Below are 15,672 nucleotides of genomic sequence, written 5' to 3' on the forward strand. Positions count from 1 at the left end.
TCTGCTAATCTATAACAAAGGTTTTGTGGACATTTATGTTGTTGCTTTGTTGGAGTTTTCTATACTTAAGTCCCACCAGCAAGGCATACGATTTACTAATTTTTCATTCTGGCTCACAGAATGCTGTTTTCTATCTTGAAATTAATTGAAGTATTTCAGTCTTCAGGAGTACCCTATTCTTGTTCCTTCTGAAATATGCACATTTTATTGAAACTTAGAGCCAAATCATAGTTTAATTCTGTAATTAGCTTCTGTAATTCAAGTCAAAACCTGAATGTGAATCCTCAGGAGCAAATCTAACTCCCTGAAGATGAAGCAACCAGCAGAAAATAATTTACACTAAGCAAGGTGAAAAAAAACTCACCACATACACAAGTTAGAACAAATTTGTAGTTGCATTTTATTTAATCAATGAAATCTACCTTAAAAACACAAAATCAAATTTAGTAACCCAATACATTGGATTAGAGGAAGCTTCAAGCTTTTAAGCACAAGCCAGAAGTCACAGTCTCAAGGAGAGTTTCAGAGGCCAAAGCAATACACTGGAACAAAGTAGTGTCTTTTTGTGGAGACATGCTCCCTGCACCATTAACGTGGTTTTGGGTGCAGCAGGTATTTTTAGCTGTCAGTTATAAAAAGATTTTTTATTTGTTTTATAGTTAGGTTTGTTGCATTGCTTACCTAGGCCCTGGATTAATGAAGAGAACAGGCAAGTTAAAAGCCCTTGCCTGCTCAATTACTACCAACAGACAATTTACATTGTGGTAAAGCTAGCTTTATTTAAATGAGGATCAGACAAGAAGTAACTTTACATATTATTAACAGCTTTGGAGCTACAAACGTAAGAATCAGGATTACACAGGTCATGCTTTTGTTATTTTGTTTTACCTGCTGCAGTTATTGCAATATGGCTTAAGGTACATAGGTATACAATTTGTACAAATTCAGCCAAGTTTGCACTTGTGAGGTGTTATTAAGAGCATCATTACCTTGCAAGCCAATCTAAACGCGTGGAAACCAACTGAGGTTTTTGGAATCGCCCAAAGCTAAGGGGGAAAGCTGCCACTAACAATGGACAGAGATAGACTGGATTGTTTGAAACCACATTGTTTGGCTTTAAATATTTATATAATTCGCTCTGAGGTAAGGAAAAATCTTTTGATGCTTCCACGCAGGGCAGCACCAGATGGTGCAATCACACCAGTGCAATCAGTCACATCGCTTGCTGGATGTGCAGCCTCGAGGAGAGGCCAGCACCTGCTGTAACAAGAGCATTTGTACACTAAAATTGATTTTAAAATAAATTACTATACAGGTATGAGAGTGAGTTATTGTTCAACTTGATGGGCATTGGTTTCACAATGTGTGATCTGTAACCTTCACTTTGGAAATCAGAGCTGAAAGTACTGACTTGTACCCCTTGTTCGATTTTAACGTAAACAACAAAGGAGAGGACCAATTCCTGTTGGGGACAGACATCCCAGGACTCTCAGTCCTGGGGCTTCTAAGCATCTTTATATCACCCTACCCATTCTGGTCTCACCTGCTGTCAATCCAATCCACCTTTCATGAAGCTTTTTAAGACCTCAGGACCCCAAAAATCTCATCAGCTTTTTGAAATTCAAGGCAGAACTCATTACCAAGTCCCTTTTTTCCTCTTTTCTACTCCTGCCTCAGAAGAGACAGAGAATTATCAGGAGTGCGGAGAATTTCAAAAAATGGTGAGGTGGGAAAACAGTTCAGGCAGGGATTGGGAAAGAAGGAAGTGTGTGTGCAGGGAAGATGTTAAGACATTATAGGGCAGGGAAAAGCTTTGCATTGGATGGGGCAGTCACCAGAAATTAGCAGAGCTTGGAATCAGAGGGATGAGATACAAAGTGGCACAAGAACAAGTGGTGGTGTCTGGAGGGTTCTCAGAAACCAGGGAGGGCTGCAAGTAGGAGTGAGCAGTGGGTCAGGTCAGGGCTCTCCTTTTGTCATTAGAAATATCATAGTTCTACATTAAAATCAGAACTGGGTTTAGGGTATACATATAAATATTCAAAGCAAGACAGCCAAATTTTTTGAGAGATTTTACAGGGGGAAAAACCTGGAACAATAAATAGGAAACTACATGTTATCAATTTCTGCTCCAATAAGTATCAATTTCCTCTCCAGGCTACTCTACAATATTCATTTAAGGGAATGCCTAAACAGTACAGAAGTATCACTGCTCTACATTAAAATCAGAACTGGGTTTAAGACATACATATAAATATTCAATACATTACAGTCCAGTCCTGAGACCTGAAGTCTGGAACAACAGAGGAAGGGTATTTTCCATCTCCTTTCAAAGCTACACTGTAGATATAATTTCTGACTGAATCAGGCCTGCACAAATACAACTGAAAGATGGACAGAGATACCTGAATGGGACTGAAAGGCAGCAAACTTGAGCATCTTGCTCAAACAATTTGTGCGTGATCCAGTTCCTGCTGTTTGACAGACGTATCCAGAAGTCTCATGTGTTCTCATCAGTCAGCCCTCCTCTTCCCCCTCACATACAAGCTGAGTAGCACCTACAGTCATTCACAGGTCAGATCAAGGCAGCTAGGAAAGATGTGATGGGAAAGGGAGACTGCTAAAGAAGGGAGGGAGACTCAGGGACAAGTGAAGGGATTCAAGGAGATTGGACAGTCAGGACACACATTAAATGAGGGGACAGTAATAACCATGGCAAAAATTCTAGTGATCTGCCCAGTCACTGAGTGGTGCAGCTCCAGTCCTAATGGATTATTTTGGGCAGAGACAAATAACCTTCATGGAACACAGGTATGGATACAGCCAATATTAAAGGCATTGTTTTTTAACAAAAATGGCAAGGCGAGGTCTTCAAAAGAACAGACGTTAACATCCAAGAATAAAGGGTAGTGAATAAAGCTCCTGGTTCTGTGGCAGGATTGTCAGTTGTTCTCTAAGACTGGCATCTCTCCACATGCCACATGGATGCTTAGCACATCTGAAAGAAAGATGACAGTAAAAAAGCTTTAGTAATGACTGCTTACTTTCTCAAGAATACATTATTTTCCCAAGCAGTTCTCAGAGATAAAGGTCTTATGACTTAGTGAAGCAAGTGCAGTATATATCCTAGGGAGAGACTGTACTTGTAATTTTTGACTCAAATTCCTCTGAAGTGCAAAGAGCTTTGCACGTGAGGCACTCCAAGTTTACCATGGAAGGCAATACTCACATCCTTTAGGATTTTAAAAAGAGCTTTGTTAGAGAGTGGGTTTGCACATTAAATTGAATACATTAAATGTGTCATGTGAGTTCCTACCTAGGAAAACTGAAAAATACATTTACTACCTCCCAGAAATACCACAGCAAAATATAGGCCAAGTCCAAGGCCACTGAAGTGAGGGCAGCCCTTCAGCAAAATAATTAAAAACAAAACAAACAACCACAACACATTAGAGAGGACAGTTTAGGGATCCTCACAACTATCTTAGAAAAAGAAATAAATTACTGGCTAAAAATGCTACTTACATTCAAGGCGTCAGAGCCACTGAGTTCTGACTTTGTCTATCACAAGATGTTCCTTCTTGACAACTGTCATCCTCCCACATTTGTGTTTTCCCATCTTCCATTGGAGGATGATATAGCTGTTCCTCACTTTCTCTGCATGTTTGCTGTCCTGTATGCTGGTCTGAGATTTCCATAATGTACCCAACCTCTTTTTCCCTTAATTTTGGTGTGTCTATGTCTAGGGTGTCTTTGGTTGAATCTTCTGAAGTACTTTGTTCTAGGGTTGATTCCTGAAGTCTCACACTTCCCCTTGAAATTTCTTCAGGGCTTGTCACAACTGTTAAAGAATTCTGACTTTGCCCATCTTTCAGCATCTCAGAAATTGAAGGCATGTCCTTTTTTTCCACAGTTGCATGGATTTCTGCAGACTCAGTTAAGGTAGCAGTTTTCACTATTCCTGTTTGCTTGAGCTCTTGTTCCTTACTTTGTATCTCTTCCTCTTTTACTGGAAGCTGTTGATCTACCTGTGTACTTCCCAGAAGTTCAGGTACAATTTTATCTGATGGGCTTTTCCCTATGGACTTAATGCTCTCCTCTGACTCAAGGGCAGCTGACTCTTCTGTTTCTGCAAGTTTGTGAACAGCTGACTGGATGGCATTCAATACAATTTTTGTGCTCTGGGACTCTATGATCACAGACTGAATAACATGCTTCTGAAATTCAGGGTGGCTGGGAGACAGACTGTGACTGGAAGGAATGCCATTGTGTTCAGCTTGCCCTGTGCTCTGGGGCCACTCTTGCTCCTCTGATACTCCATTCATGGAAGCACAAGTTACTCCAGGCTTGGGTGTCTCCACACTACCAAGCTCTGCAGTCCCACAGCCTGAACAGTCAGTATTAATAACTGGGACCTCTTCAGAAGCCATTTGCTCTGGTGTAGTAGCCAAGTGTACAGTTTTGGCTGTCACGTCTGTGCATGTTGCAGTTTCTGCCACGACATGCTCTCCACCTGCTGCAGCTGCTAGAGCCACAGGTGTTTTCAGAGCCCCCAAGCCTTCAGCCTGTGGAAAGGCTGAGTCAGAGCCTTCCTCTTGCTGGACAGCAGTTGAACATTCATCATGTCTCACAGCTTCCTGTTTTCCATATTCAAATACTTCTTTGGCTCCATCCAGCAATTGCTCATTTTTCTTATCTTCTTTCTGGAAACCTTGACAGTTCAAGGTTTCTACAAGTTCTTGTCCTTTTCCCACAGTCTCTTCTCCAGCCAAGCTGCTGGGTGTTTCACATTTCTTAGGACTTTTATCAGTGATAACAGCACTTCCATTTTCAACAATCTCTGGGCATGCTGATGATAAATTAGATGCCCCATCTGCTTTAATCTGCACGGGAGCCTCAGCAACGATGGAAGTGCTCTCCAACAGTGTTTCAGATTTGAGCACAGCACCTTCCACTTCATCACTCTTGGAGGGGGTTTCAGTTGTTTTGTCTCTACATTGTGGCTCTGTGACAGGGACAGAATCTTTTGCTGCAATGTCCCTGTCACACCCATTGCTCATGCTCTGCTCAGCATCTGCAGCTGCTTCTGAGCCAACTGTTTTTGAAGGAAAGGCAGAGGCTTTTCCCTGGCTCTGCAGGAGAACCTCAGGAACAGTGACTTCTGTGCTTTTTACTCCACTGTGCACAGCATCATCTTCCTCTCTCTGGGCAGGTGTCCTGCTAGGAACTCCTTTAGTACAAACTTGCTCTTCTGAGTCAGGAGCTCCATCTTGTTTCTCAGTTTCAACAGTGACAACTGCTTCTGTGCACTCTGATCCCACAGTGAGCGTTCTGCCCTCTCCTTCAAGTTTTTCAGCTGTAAGCCCCAAGGATGAAGTTTCGTCCTCTGTCTTGTCCTGAACCTGTGAAGAATTGCAACAGATCTGTGAAAAAAGGTACAAGCAGGGAGTGACCAGCAATGTTCTAGGTGAAAAACCACAACACCCAAAAGGACAAGTGTTATGGGAAGAGCACACGGTGAAGACACAGGGATTAGTACCTCATCAAGATCCCATCTTGTGTCATTTCTGAGGACATGTAGCTCATTAAACAAAGGGCAACCTAAAATTAACTAAAGGAAAGGACAGCTGGCAGCACTTGAAACAAAGACTAAGCCAGAAGATAAGGAGATAGGGAAGAAGGTGGGAATGTGCCAGCCACAGCAACTACAGCATTTAAAGCTGGAGATAGTGGTGTTGTTTCCATGTCCTCCCTTTGCAGAGGTACCTCAGCCTCACCTGTATTTCTGCCCACAACTGAAGATACATCCAATGTGTATGGTGTCATATGGATCACATCTGTATCTCAGGTGTTCATATAGTAACTTCAGTCACTTTGTGCAGTGCAGGAGCCCTAATGACAATCATTTCAGTACCTCTGCATCTATGCACACTATCTCCCACTCCATTACTGCATCCACCTCACTCTGCACACAAGCTGCAGTGCCTGCTGCTTCTAGACATCTGTGTATCTCTCACTGGAAATGAACTTCAGTTGCCTCAGGCTACACAAGGAAGGTCCTTGACAGTAATATACCCATAACCTGGTTCTAAACAAGGTACAGTACCTAACACTTGCTGACTTTTACTTTGACAAATGAACCTTTGTGTTATATGCAATACTTACTGCAGGCTTTCCTTCTGGAGCACATTCATCTCTTGTCTCATCCTGTGTCAACTCTGTAATGGGCAGTTTCTCTTGCTCTGAAGGCTCCTGGTTTGCAAGCAGCTCTTCCTTGGGAGTGGTGGCTTTGATGCTGTGAAACTCTTTGTCATGTGATAAAGTTTCCTCTGTTGTCATCTGCACTTCATTTACTTCTTTATGGTCTTCTACATATCCTTGACATCCATCTGTGCTTTCTTCCATCACAGAAGGTATTTCACTTTTCTCTGAACCTTCAGGTAATACACTCTCTTCAACTCTGTTTTGGCCCTGAATGCTCCCTGCACTTTGCAGGGGCTGGGAGCCATCCTCTTTGTGTTCTTTTTCCAAGGACTGTTCAAGCAGAACGGTTTCCTGGCCGACAGCATTCCCATCTTTAGTAGCCCCTTTCGCTTCTGACTCAGGTCCCTGTACTGTTGTAATTATAGTTTCTGTCACAGCTCCTTCAGTAACAGGCTGTGCTACATCTGATTTTACTCTTTCAGCAACTTCATGAAGAACTTTTTGTGTCTGTTTGTCCAATTCTTTCAAATTTTGTTCAGTGGCCTCTACTTCTTGAACCGGTGTAGCTTCCTCTGTAGTATCTGGGGTTTCTAACAACTGTGAAACAGCAGAAACCATCTCAGTTGTCTCCTCAGCAAGGGACACTTCCATAGTTTCTTCAGCACAGGAAGCTTCTGCTGTCTCCAGAGCAGTCACAGCTTCAGAGGTTAGCTCCAGCTCACTTGCTGTGGTGTCATCACTTACATCCTTTCTAGTCTCTGGCACTGTCTCAGCAGCTACCACTGCATCCTCCACAGTAACACCTGGTTCAGCTGTTTTCTGAGTTTCTTTCTCTTCCTCTTCTCTCACCTGCTCAATGCACTCTGTTAGAGCAGCAGATATCCATGATGGTGACCTCTCCTCAATGCTGCTCACTGCCCTTTCTTCTTCCACAGTGGTAACAGCAACTGCATGTATCAGCCCTTCAGATCCTTGCCCCGTCTTCAGGGTCTCCTTTTCTGCTCTCTCTTCCTCTGAGGTTTGTTCTCTCGTCGCTTCAGCATCTTTCGCTCGTTGAGCTTCCATTTTCTCCTGTTCTGCTGCTTCATATTCAGATAAAGGAACAACAGCTGGAACATCAGAATCTTCCTCAGCTGTTTCTGCCATGTCTTCTCTTGCTTGTTTAAGATGAGCTGGTTCTGGCTTTCCATCTGACTTTTTCTTCCTGCGCCCAGGCATCAGTTTTCTAAATGGAACCCATGATTCATCTTTTCCAGGCTCACCATCCGATGTTGAATGCTCCAGGCTAGAACCCACAACAGAGTCTTCACTTCTCTCCTCCATTCTGGTTTTGGATCTCCTTCTTGGAGTAACTAACCTTTTAAACGATTCCCATGTTGAAATGCCTTCACTTTCAGATGGACTTCCAGCCTGCTCTGGGGAAGAATTCCCTTGTCCTTGGTCACTCTCCTGAGAGCTAGTAAGAACTGCATCTGTTGCTGTTTCTTTGCTCTGTCCGGACTCTTCTACTTTTTGGCTTTCTTCATCAGATGATGATGACTTCCTGGCTCTTTTCTTTGAAGAACCTACACATATAAAAGTTTCCCAGGAGACAGAGGTATCAACTTTTCTTCTGGGCTCTTCTGTAATTTTCTCTGGTTTCTGGTCAATCCCATTTTCTTGTATTTCTCCCTGATTTTCATCAGCAACATTTTCAGTTGCAGATACTGCAACATTCTTTGTCTTATCAATTTCTTCTTCTTTATCACTTTCAGAGGGCCTTCTGACACGTTTCTTGGGAGTCACCATCTTTTTAAATGATGCCCAAGGTGTAACAATTTCTCTTTTTCGCTCCACATCTGTAATTGTGGCATCTTCACTTTCAGTGACCTGCATTCCATCTGCGGATTTTTCTAAAGAGGGAATTTCATTCATCTCCTCAGGAGAAGAAGCAGAACTCTCCCCCTTTTGTTCCTCTGGGCTATCTGGGGAATCTGATAAGTGCTGAATTGGCTCACCCTGTTCCCCTAACTTAGATTCTTCTCTTTTACCTTTTTGCTTCTTTCCAGACAGTTTTTTCAATCCAGTACCTGTAAAGAGTTTCTTTAAAGGGCTACCTTGTAATTTAGTCTTTTCTTGTGAAGACAGGAGTTCTGCTTCATTTGTGATACCTTCTGGAGGTCTCTTTCCAGCTGCCTCTTCAGAAGTTACTTCCATGGTTGTTTCATCTTGTTTGACAGTATCAGTTGTATCTGTGCCAGGTTTTCCCTGTAGTCCTTCATCAGCAGGTTTGACTGACTGTTGATTATCCTCTGTGTCAACGGGTTCTTCAGAAGTAGAAGAGAGTAGAGTTGACTTTGTTTCATGTTCTTTGCTTTCTTTCTTCTCTGTGGTTCTATCCAGAGCTTCTCCCTGTGCAACATCTTCTGCTGTGGGTGACATTTTTAATTCTGCTTCCTCTGTTTTTTCATCTAATGTCTCTTTCCCAAGTAGAGCATGTTTACTTCCTTCTTTTCCTTCAGATTTTCTACGCTGATCACTAGAAATTTCCATTGCCACAGATCCAGTTTCACATGTCTCTTCAGAGGCTATTTCAGTTCTGTCATCTCTTTCACACTTTTCCATTGACTCCAGTTTTTCTCCCACAGGTAGGCCTTCTGAGGACGTTATCAATTCTCCGTTCACACTGTCAGTGACAAGAGGTACCACTGACTTTGTTTTTAGTGGTTTCTCTGTCACCTCACCTTCTTTCTCTCCTTCTTCAGTTTTTTCTTCCTCTTTACCAAGATTTTCTGGGACTTCCACCAGTTTCCTTTCTTGATCATCTTTTTTTACCTCTGCACTTTCTTTTACAGCTGCTGGGTCCTCTTTTTGTCCCTCCTCATCATGCTTGACTACCTCTTTCTTTTCACTTCCTTCTACTCCTGTGGCTGCCAGAGTCTTTTCTGACTCCTGCATTTCACCTTCAGTTTGCTCCTTTTCATGCGCTTCAACAGTTACTGCTGTCACATTTCTCTCTTCATCTTGCTTCTCAGACTCTGATTTCTCCTCCTTTTCACTGATTTCAGTTGTTAATGTTGTCTCCTCTTTTTCTATCTCCTCTTCTTTCACAGGAGACTGTTGTTCATCTTCTTTAGGCTTCCTAAAACTTTTCTTTTTTCTAAATCCAGTCCACCCTTGAGTAAAAAGTTTTCTTAATGGTGATGCAGTTTCAGTGGCTAAGGCAACTGGCTGAGAACAAATCTCAGTTGCTTCTGATATTTTAGGAGATTCATCTTCTGTTTTTTCGTTTTTCAGTGTATCTTTGGTATTGTCTTCTACAGAGAGTACATCCTCAGGCACTGCTGTTTCTTCTGAGGCAACTTCTTTTTCATCATCAGCTCCTTCAGGGACCTTTGTTTCCTTTTTCACAGTAAGCAGCTGAACTGGTTCTGATTTTCCTGTCTTTTCCTTCTTCACTGTGAATCTGAACCCAACAAATTTAAAAACCTTTTTAAAACCCAGATCATAAGACTGTGGCTCTGCCACCTGGTCTTCTGCAACTTCTTCCAAAGCTGGCAACTGCTTAATTGAATGAGCATCCTCCTTCTCAGCATCTACACTGTCTGTGGTGCCCGAGTCAGATGGATTTGTCTCCATAGTTTCAGTGTCTTCCTTCACAGTTACACTGGAATGTTCTGTTTGTCCAACTGTTTAAACAACAACAAAACCCCAGTTAATTTCCTTCTAAATTTAATGGTATAATATACCTTTATATATTTTTTCATTATTACTAATTTGCATAAGCATACACCTTCTATTATTATTGGTGTATCTTTTCTATATGCTACTAGTACATTTTTAAGAATTTGTTTCTGTTCTATCCCTATTATAATTATTTTCCTTCTTCGTATCATTCTACTCTTTCCACAGTTTATTTGCAAATACACCTTTCAAGCTTATATTCTCTTATTCTATACCCTGATTTTGCAGTTCTTGTTGTGTGGCTTGTGGTGTTTTTTACTTTAAGGCAAACTTAAGTAAAAAAAAAAAATTATCACAGACTATACCGAATAATATATACAATTATTCCTGAAGCAAAGCTCAATAAATACTTCCATGCAGACAGACACATCTGAGGAAACCCAACGAACAAAAAAAACCTGCAAACAAACAAAGCAAAACAAAACTCAAAAAAGCCTGTTGACCTAAAACGATGACAAAAAAAAAGCAAGCTTATTTTACAGCTCTGTCCCAAAAGAATAGTAAGATGTGAAAACGCCCATGGGAAATCACCTGTTTTTCTGAAAACTCATAATCCCTACAAAACAGGTAACAATATATTGCTTTGAAGATCATGAATCTTTGGAATTCTTCTATACAATATATGTATGTATTCAAAACATACGTAGCGTCACCATCTACAGCAATTCCATGTTGTTTGGAATGAATAAGGTTGTCACTATGCAAGAAGGTAAAATCCCCCACTGCTCACGTCTGTTTGCATTATCTTTTCTTTGAGGACAGTTTGCATTTTTCGTTCAGGTCACTGGCAACCCCCCTCTCTCAGTCTTGCCAGGATAATTTAAGTATTATTTCTCCTCTGGCCAACTCAAGTTCAGAGACTGGCATTGTAAATTACATCTAGGGCATATTCAAGACACCAAAAGATTCTTGGGCTTGGATGCTGCCAGGATTTCAGTTTAATATTCTCCTTGACCCTAGATTTTGTGCAACAGGCAAAAGTGCAAGTATGTTCCATGAAGGAACATACTCTTCTCTCTGACCAAACCTGTTAATAGTGCCAATACAAAAAATAAAATTATTTTAAAATGTTAAATGTTGAACAGCAACACCCTAAAAGAAGACATGGTCCCTTTCTTTTAAGCTGTACATGTGCTACTTCAATGTTCAGAAGCAGGAGGAGACAGCTTTACAAAGCACGGAATCATCAACTTCCCCGAAGTGATTTGGTTTTTATTTGAACCACCTTGAAGCTGTCTCTGACTCTGCAGCTGGCCTTACTTTGCTGGTACACCGGATCTCCAGAAGTCCCTCAACGCCTCTTGCTTTGTCCGGTTCTCCCTTTTTCAAGGGCTGCTTCTTCAGAAGCACACAGACAATGCAGTCCAGGTAAGGGTGCAACTAACTACACAATAAGCAAAACAAAATCTACAAGGATAATGGCTTCTAACTGCTATGTAGAGGGCAAATTATGTTTCGCTATCAGCAGCCTACTGGTTGTTGTTTCCAAGTCAACATAAGCAAAGCTTTTTGTTTTTCCTTTATCTAACAGTGCAATATTATTTACCTCAATTGTTAACTCCTAATTCAATTAAAAGCCTGACCTCTGCTAACATGCTAACTCCCCAAACATTTCAGACCAGAGAAGTTTGAACTGAGCCATTTGTGAGGGCAAAGGGCAAGACAAAACAGACATTTTGAAGAAGCTGCCAGAATTTTTAGTCTATTGGTAATATACCTCTTGCAAACACCAGTACAATCCACAAGCAAAATAACTCTTATCAATCAAACACTTTTGTTTATTTCAAACACATTTTGTTTATTTAGTTTTGAGACTATAAAATGATAAAGTCAAGGAACCACTCTTGTATTTGTGTTCATTTATTCTTAGGTCTGGAAATAAAGTCCTTGTCATTTCCATAAAATAATGTAATTTAGCAGAAAACCGTCAAAGGCTTAATGGGAATTCATGAAGTTAGAGGCACTTCTTCAGAGACTATCTTCAAAACATCACATATTTTATAATTATTTGGTAACAGGTACTTTAATATATTCTTAAGCTTGTTTACACTAAAAATTATACTTTTGGCTTAGCCAGCTATGAAGCTGAATGCTGATCAGTAAACATTGAATAAAAATTTGCTCAGGAGCAAGGCCTCTTAACATCTCTGCTGGAAACAAGGTCCATAGAATCTTTCTGTTTGTCCCAGCCCTGCATTAATGCAACATGTTTATTCTTAGACACATGAAAATCTCCATCTGACATGAGTTAGATAAAGGTAGACTGAAATACAGGGCTCAGAGCAAGTGGGGAATTCTGGGTCTAAGTGGGAAGGCCAGAAGTGCAGGAAGGCAGAAGGGAATGGAGAAGTCAGAAGGGCACCTGGGACTGCTGAGCAGCCAGAGACATGGACTTCTATGGGCTCACCTTTCCTCTTGCAAACACTCCCTGGGAATGCATGCCCTTCAAACACTGAAAACCCTGAGGTTTCAAAAAATTGTAAAAAGGTGACATTTCTTTTTTTATTTATTCATAATTTTTTCCTAATTCCCTTAAGAAAACATCCCTTTGGAAGTTTCCTTCCAAATTTCCTTCCAATTCTGTCCAAAACCAGAATAGGTGTTTAGTGTAAATTCAGTGTTTAAAATGAGTTTCAGGTATTACAGATAAATGGAATTACTCTAAGAGTGGAATGATAAAGAATATGAATAAATGAGGCATTCCATTTCCAAAGAAAGATAAGATGTAAAACCAGCATAATAAAGGCATCTCTTCATATTTAAGATAAGTATTCAAAGGGTTTTTGCTTATTTTGTTTATAAAATGAGGCGTTCATAACACCCGAAGATAAAGACCATGTCTCTGTAAAATGTTTTGCAGGTGAAAAGAGCAGTGACTATTACAAAACCTGCAGGTATGGGTATGCATTACAATAACAAATGCAATCATAAAAATAGAGAACACCTAGTTTAGAAGCAGTGATAAGCTTTCAAAACTGTTAAGTCAAGCTGACAATAATTAGGTCTTCCTTGTGAGTCCATCCACCAGACATGCTACCTTGCAATACTTCACTAAACACAGTGCAAAAGGAAAAACTAACAGAAATATTGACTGACTGAACACACTAATACCAGTCTGAAAATCACAGCTATGCTACAACACACCACACCTGAAGTTAAAAAACCCTCCATCATGGTGCACAGATGATATACTTAAGAGCCCTTGCCCGAGCACTACTCCTTCAATTCCACCAAACGATTTAACCTGTCCAGAAGGTGTTTCATCCCCAAGATAACATTCCAGTGTCAGCTGTTAAGTGACATGCTGCTGCTGCACCCAGCCTCTACTTTGTCTCCTTCTCTAACATTTTAAAACCCTGGAAGATTCTTTAAAACTGAATTTCTGATGCCCTTCCTCAGCGTTTGAGGAAAGAGGTGCCATTCAGGAAATTTGCCTGCATGTTGCCAGGAGGCTGCCACTGTTGTGTGACAAAGCTCCAGTGCCACAAATATCCAAGCTGTACTGTCACAACGTAAACACCTGGAACTTTGTATTTAGCAGTTGAATTCCACAGTCAAGTTTTTATTAATGATACTTCAGTGCCCAAACACTGTGAGGGCAATTCTGAATGCAGAAAGGTTTGGAAGTTACTTACACAAGGCATTGCTGGTCAGAGTTCTGTAGCATGTCACTACCACAGGTATTCTGGCAAGACAACCAGCACTTTCTGAATTAATTCAGTGGTTTTGAAAGCACCTTTAAGAAACACCAGACAGGTTCATCCAAACAGCTACCAGAAAACAAAACAAAACAAATAAAGTAAAATACTGATATGAATAACATTTCCTTAGGTTTCTCCTGAGCAGGGCTATACGTTACTAGCTATGTGCTAGCCAAGGAATAGAATACAACAAAAATATACCTAGAGAAGGTGATAAAGATCAGGGGTGATATCATAAAATTGATACACTTAGCTGTTTAAAATCCACTGTGGCTAAGGACAAACACTGAAATTCTATTTTAACTGCTTACATACCAGTTAACTTTTCAAATATTTTTAATTGAATCAAGGTGCTGCTCGTGTTTTAGTAACTGCAACTTTTATTCTGAAAGAAACTTTCAAAACTGACAGTCCTGAGGACTCAAAGGTGCATTTCACAATTTCATAGGTACTTAGTCCACTGTAAGAATTTATTTCTATTTTATTAGGAGCATGCTGATCAGTTGTTGGAAAATTAGTATTTTCAGAATGACTGAACTCCTGTCTCATCCCATTAAAAATAAAATGAGTAATTAAACTCTTTTTTTTTGTAGACTGACAGACACAGTTGGCAGTGCAACTTAACTGCTCCCAGCTCTCATCTCTCTCCAGAAGTGAAAATGTGTTTCTCCCCCGGTAGCTGCCAAAGAGTTAAAAAAAAGCACAGTGACTGCAAGAGTTAAATCTACAGCACTTCATGGGCTCGAAGTCAACCATGTCAACATCTGGAGTTGGTTGACTTTTCCCCCTAAGGATTTGCAGCACGGCGCTGGATTTTTTCCATGAATTCCCTACATTCTCAATCTCTCAGATGGATGTGACACACACCCAGCGCCCACCTCGCAAACTCCTCTGGCCACTGCAAGGCTTCAGAGGACTTTGTACTGTTTTCATTTATTCAGTGTTTAGGGCCAAATTGTGCTGCTGGTCACATACACAACTCTCTCACTAGGTTTGCATGAGCAAAAGCAAATGCTGCAGCCCTGAGGTGTATTTTACAACAATTTGCCTTCATTGTGTCTAGTTTTGCTACAAATACAACTTGTAAAAAAGCCACCGACAAACCACCAGCTACTGCTCTAAAACTCATATGATACAAACAGAAGGCTGTTAAAAAAATCTGAACCAAGCCTGTATTTGTCAAATGCAGTTTTCTCTTAACTGCACAATTCTTCTAATTCTCATTAGAAACATTAATGACATATAAAGAAAGGACAAAAATTGATACAAGTAATTAAAAAACAAGACACAGCCTGAAATTACAGTATCTGTGAAAAACCTACCCTGAACAGATTTATTTAGAATAAAGTAGTTATTTGGAATTATTTGTGAAATTGAGCACTTTAACATAAAAAAAAAAGGGAGAGGAAAAAACAAAGAAAACTAATCTGTGCTTTAAAGTTTCCACTGCAGAGTGTACAAACTGGGCATTATACCACAAATTCTGATTATTTTCATCACAAATTTCAGAAGGTTGAGTTTAATAAATCAAACACACTACTCATTTCACAGTAACAAAATAACACAGAAATATGATTATGTTTTATTCTTCTAATGATTCAATTTTTTTAAACTACAATTGTGACATTGCTGCTTCTTAACAATGTATTTTTCACAAATTCTTCCTTCCTTTGCCTGTCACACACCATATTTAATTCCACTTCAATGTACAAACAATTCTTCCATAGAAAGCACATACCATATCCTTCTCCCTTCTATTCACTCAATTTTCCAAGGACTGACTTGTCATGTTCATTGCAGGGAACAAGTTCTTTCAGATTAATTAAATAATGAGGGAGGATTTACAGAGATTTCTGCATGCTAAATCTCAATTGCATATCCACGCAATTCATGAGGTTTTCAACCATGTTGTTATTTCAAAGCTTTTGAAACAAGTACTATTTCGTCTTCTGTTCTCTAGTACTTTGGTGGCAACTGAAGAGTTAGGTTTTTAAATCTCACGTACTTTTGTGATTGTTTTTAAAATCAGAAAAAAGGAACAAGC

At 40.3% G+C, this 15,672-nt stretch overlaps 1 protein-coding gene across 3 annotated transcripts in view; it reads right to left on the reverse strand.

The window, feature by feature from the left end:
- Positions 1 to 376: 376 nt before the first annotated feature.
- AKAP12 (A-kinase anchoring protein 12) overlaps positions 377 to 15,672 on the reverse strand; it is a 30,328-nt gene continuing 15,032 nt past the window's right edge. For all 3 annotated transcript variants that reach the window (XM_066546965.1, XM_066546967.1, XM_066546966.1), the window contains 3 exons: positions 6,166 to 9,872; positions 3,526 to 5,402; positions 377 to 2,998 (listed from right to left, as the gene is read on the reverse strand). In XM_066546965.1, coding sequence (XP_066403062.1) covers positions 3,528 to 5,402; positions 6,166 to 9,872 — 5,582 coding nt within the window. In that variant the 3' untranslated portion in view covers positions 377 to 2,998; positions 3,526 to 3,527. The remainder of the gene's footprint in view (positions 2,999 to 3,525; positions 5,403 to 6,165; positions 9,873 to 15,672) is intronic.

This window comes from Molothrus aeneus, chromosome 3 (genome assembly GCF_037042795.1).
Source record: "Molothrus aeneus isolate 106 chromosome 3, BPBGC_Maene_1.0, whole genome shotgun sequence".
In the NCBI taxonomy this organism is placed as follows: Eukaryota; Metazoa; Chordata; class Aves; order Passeriformes; family Icteridae; genus Molothrus; species Molothrus aeneus.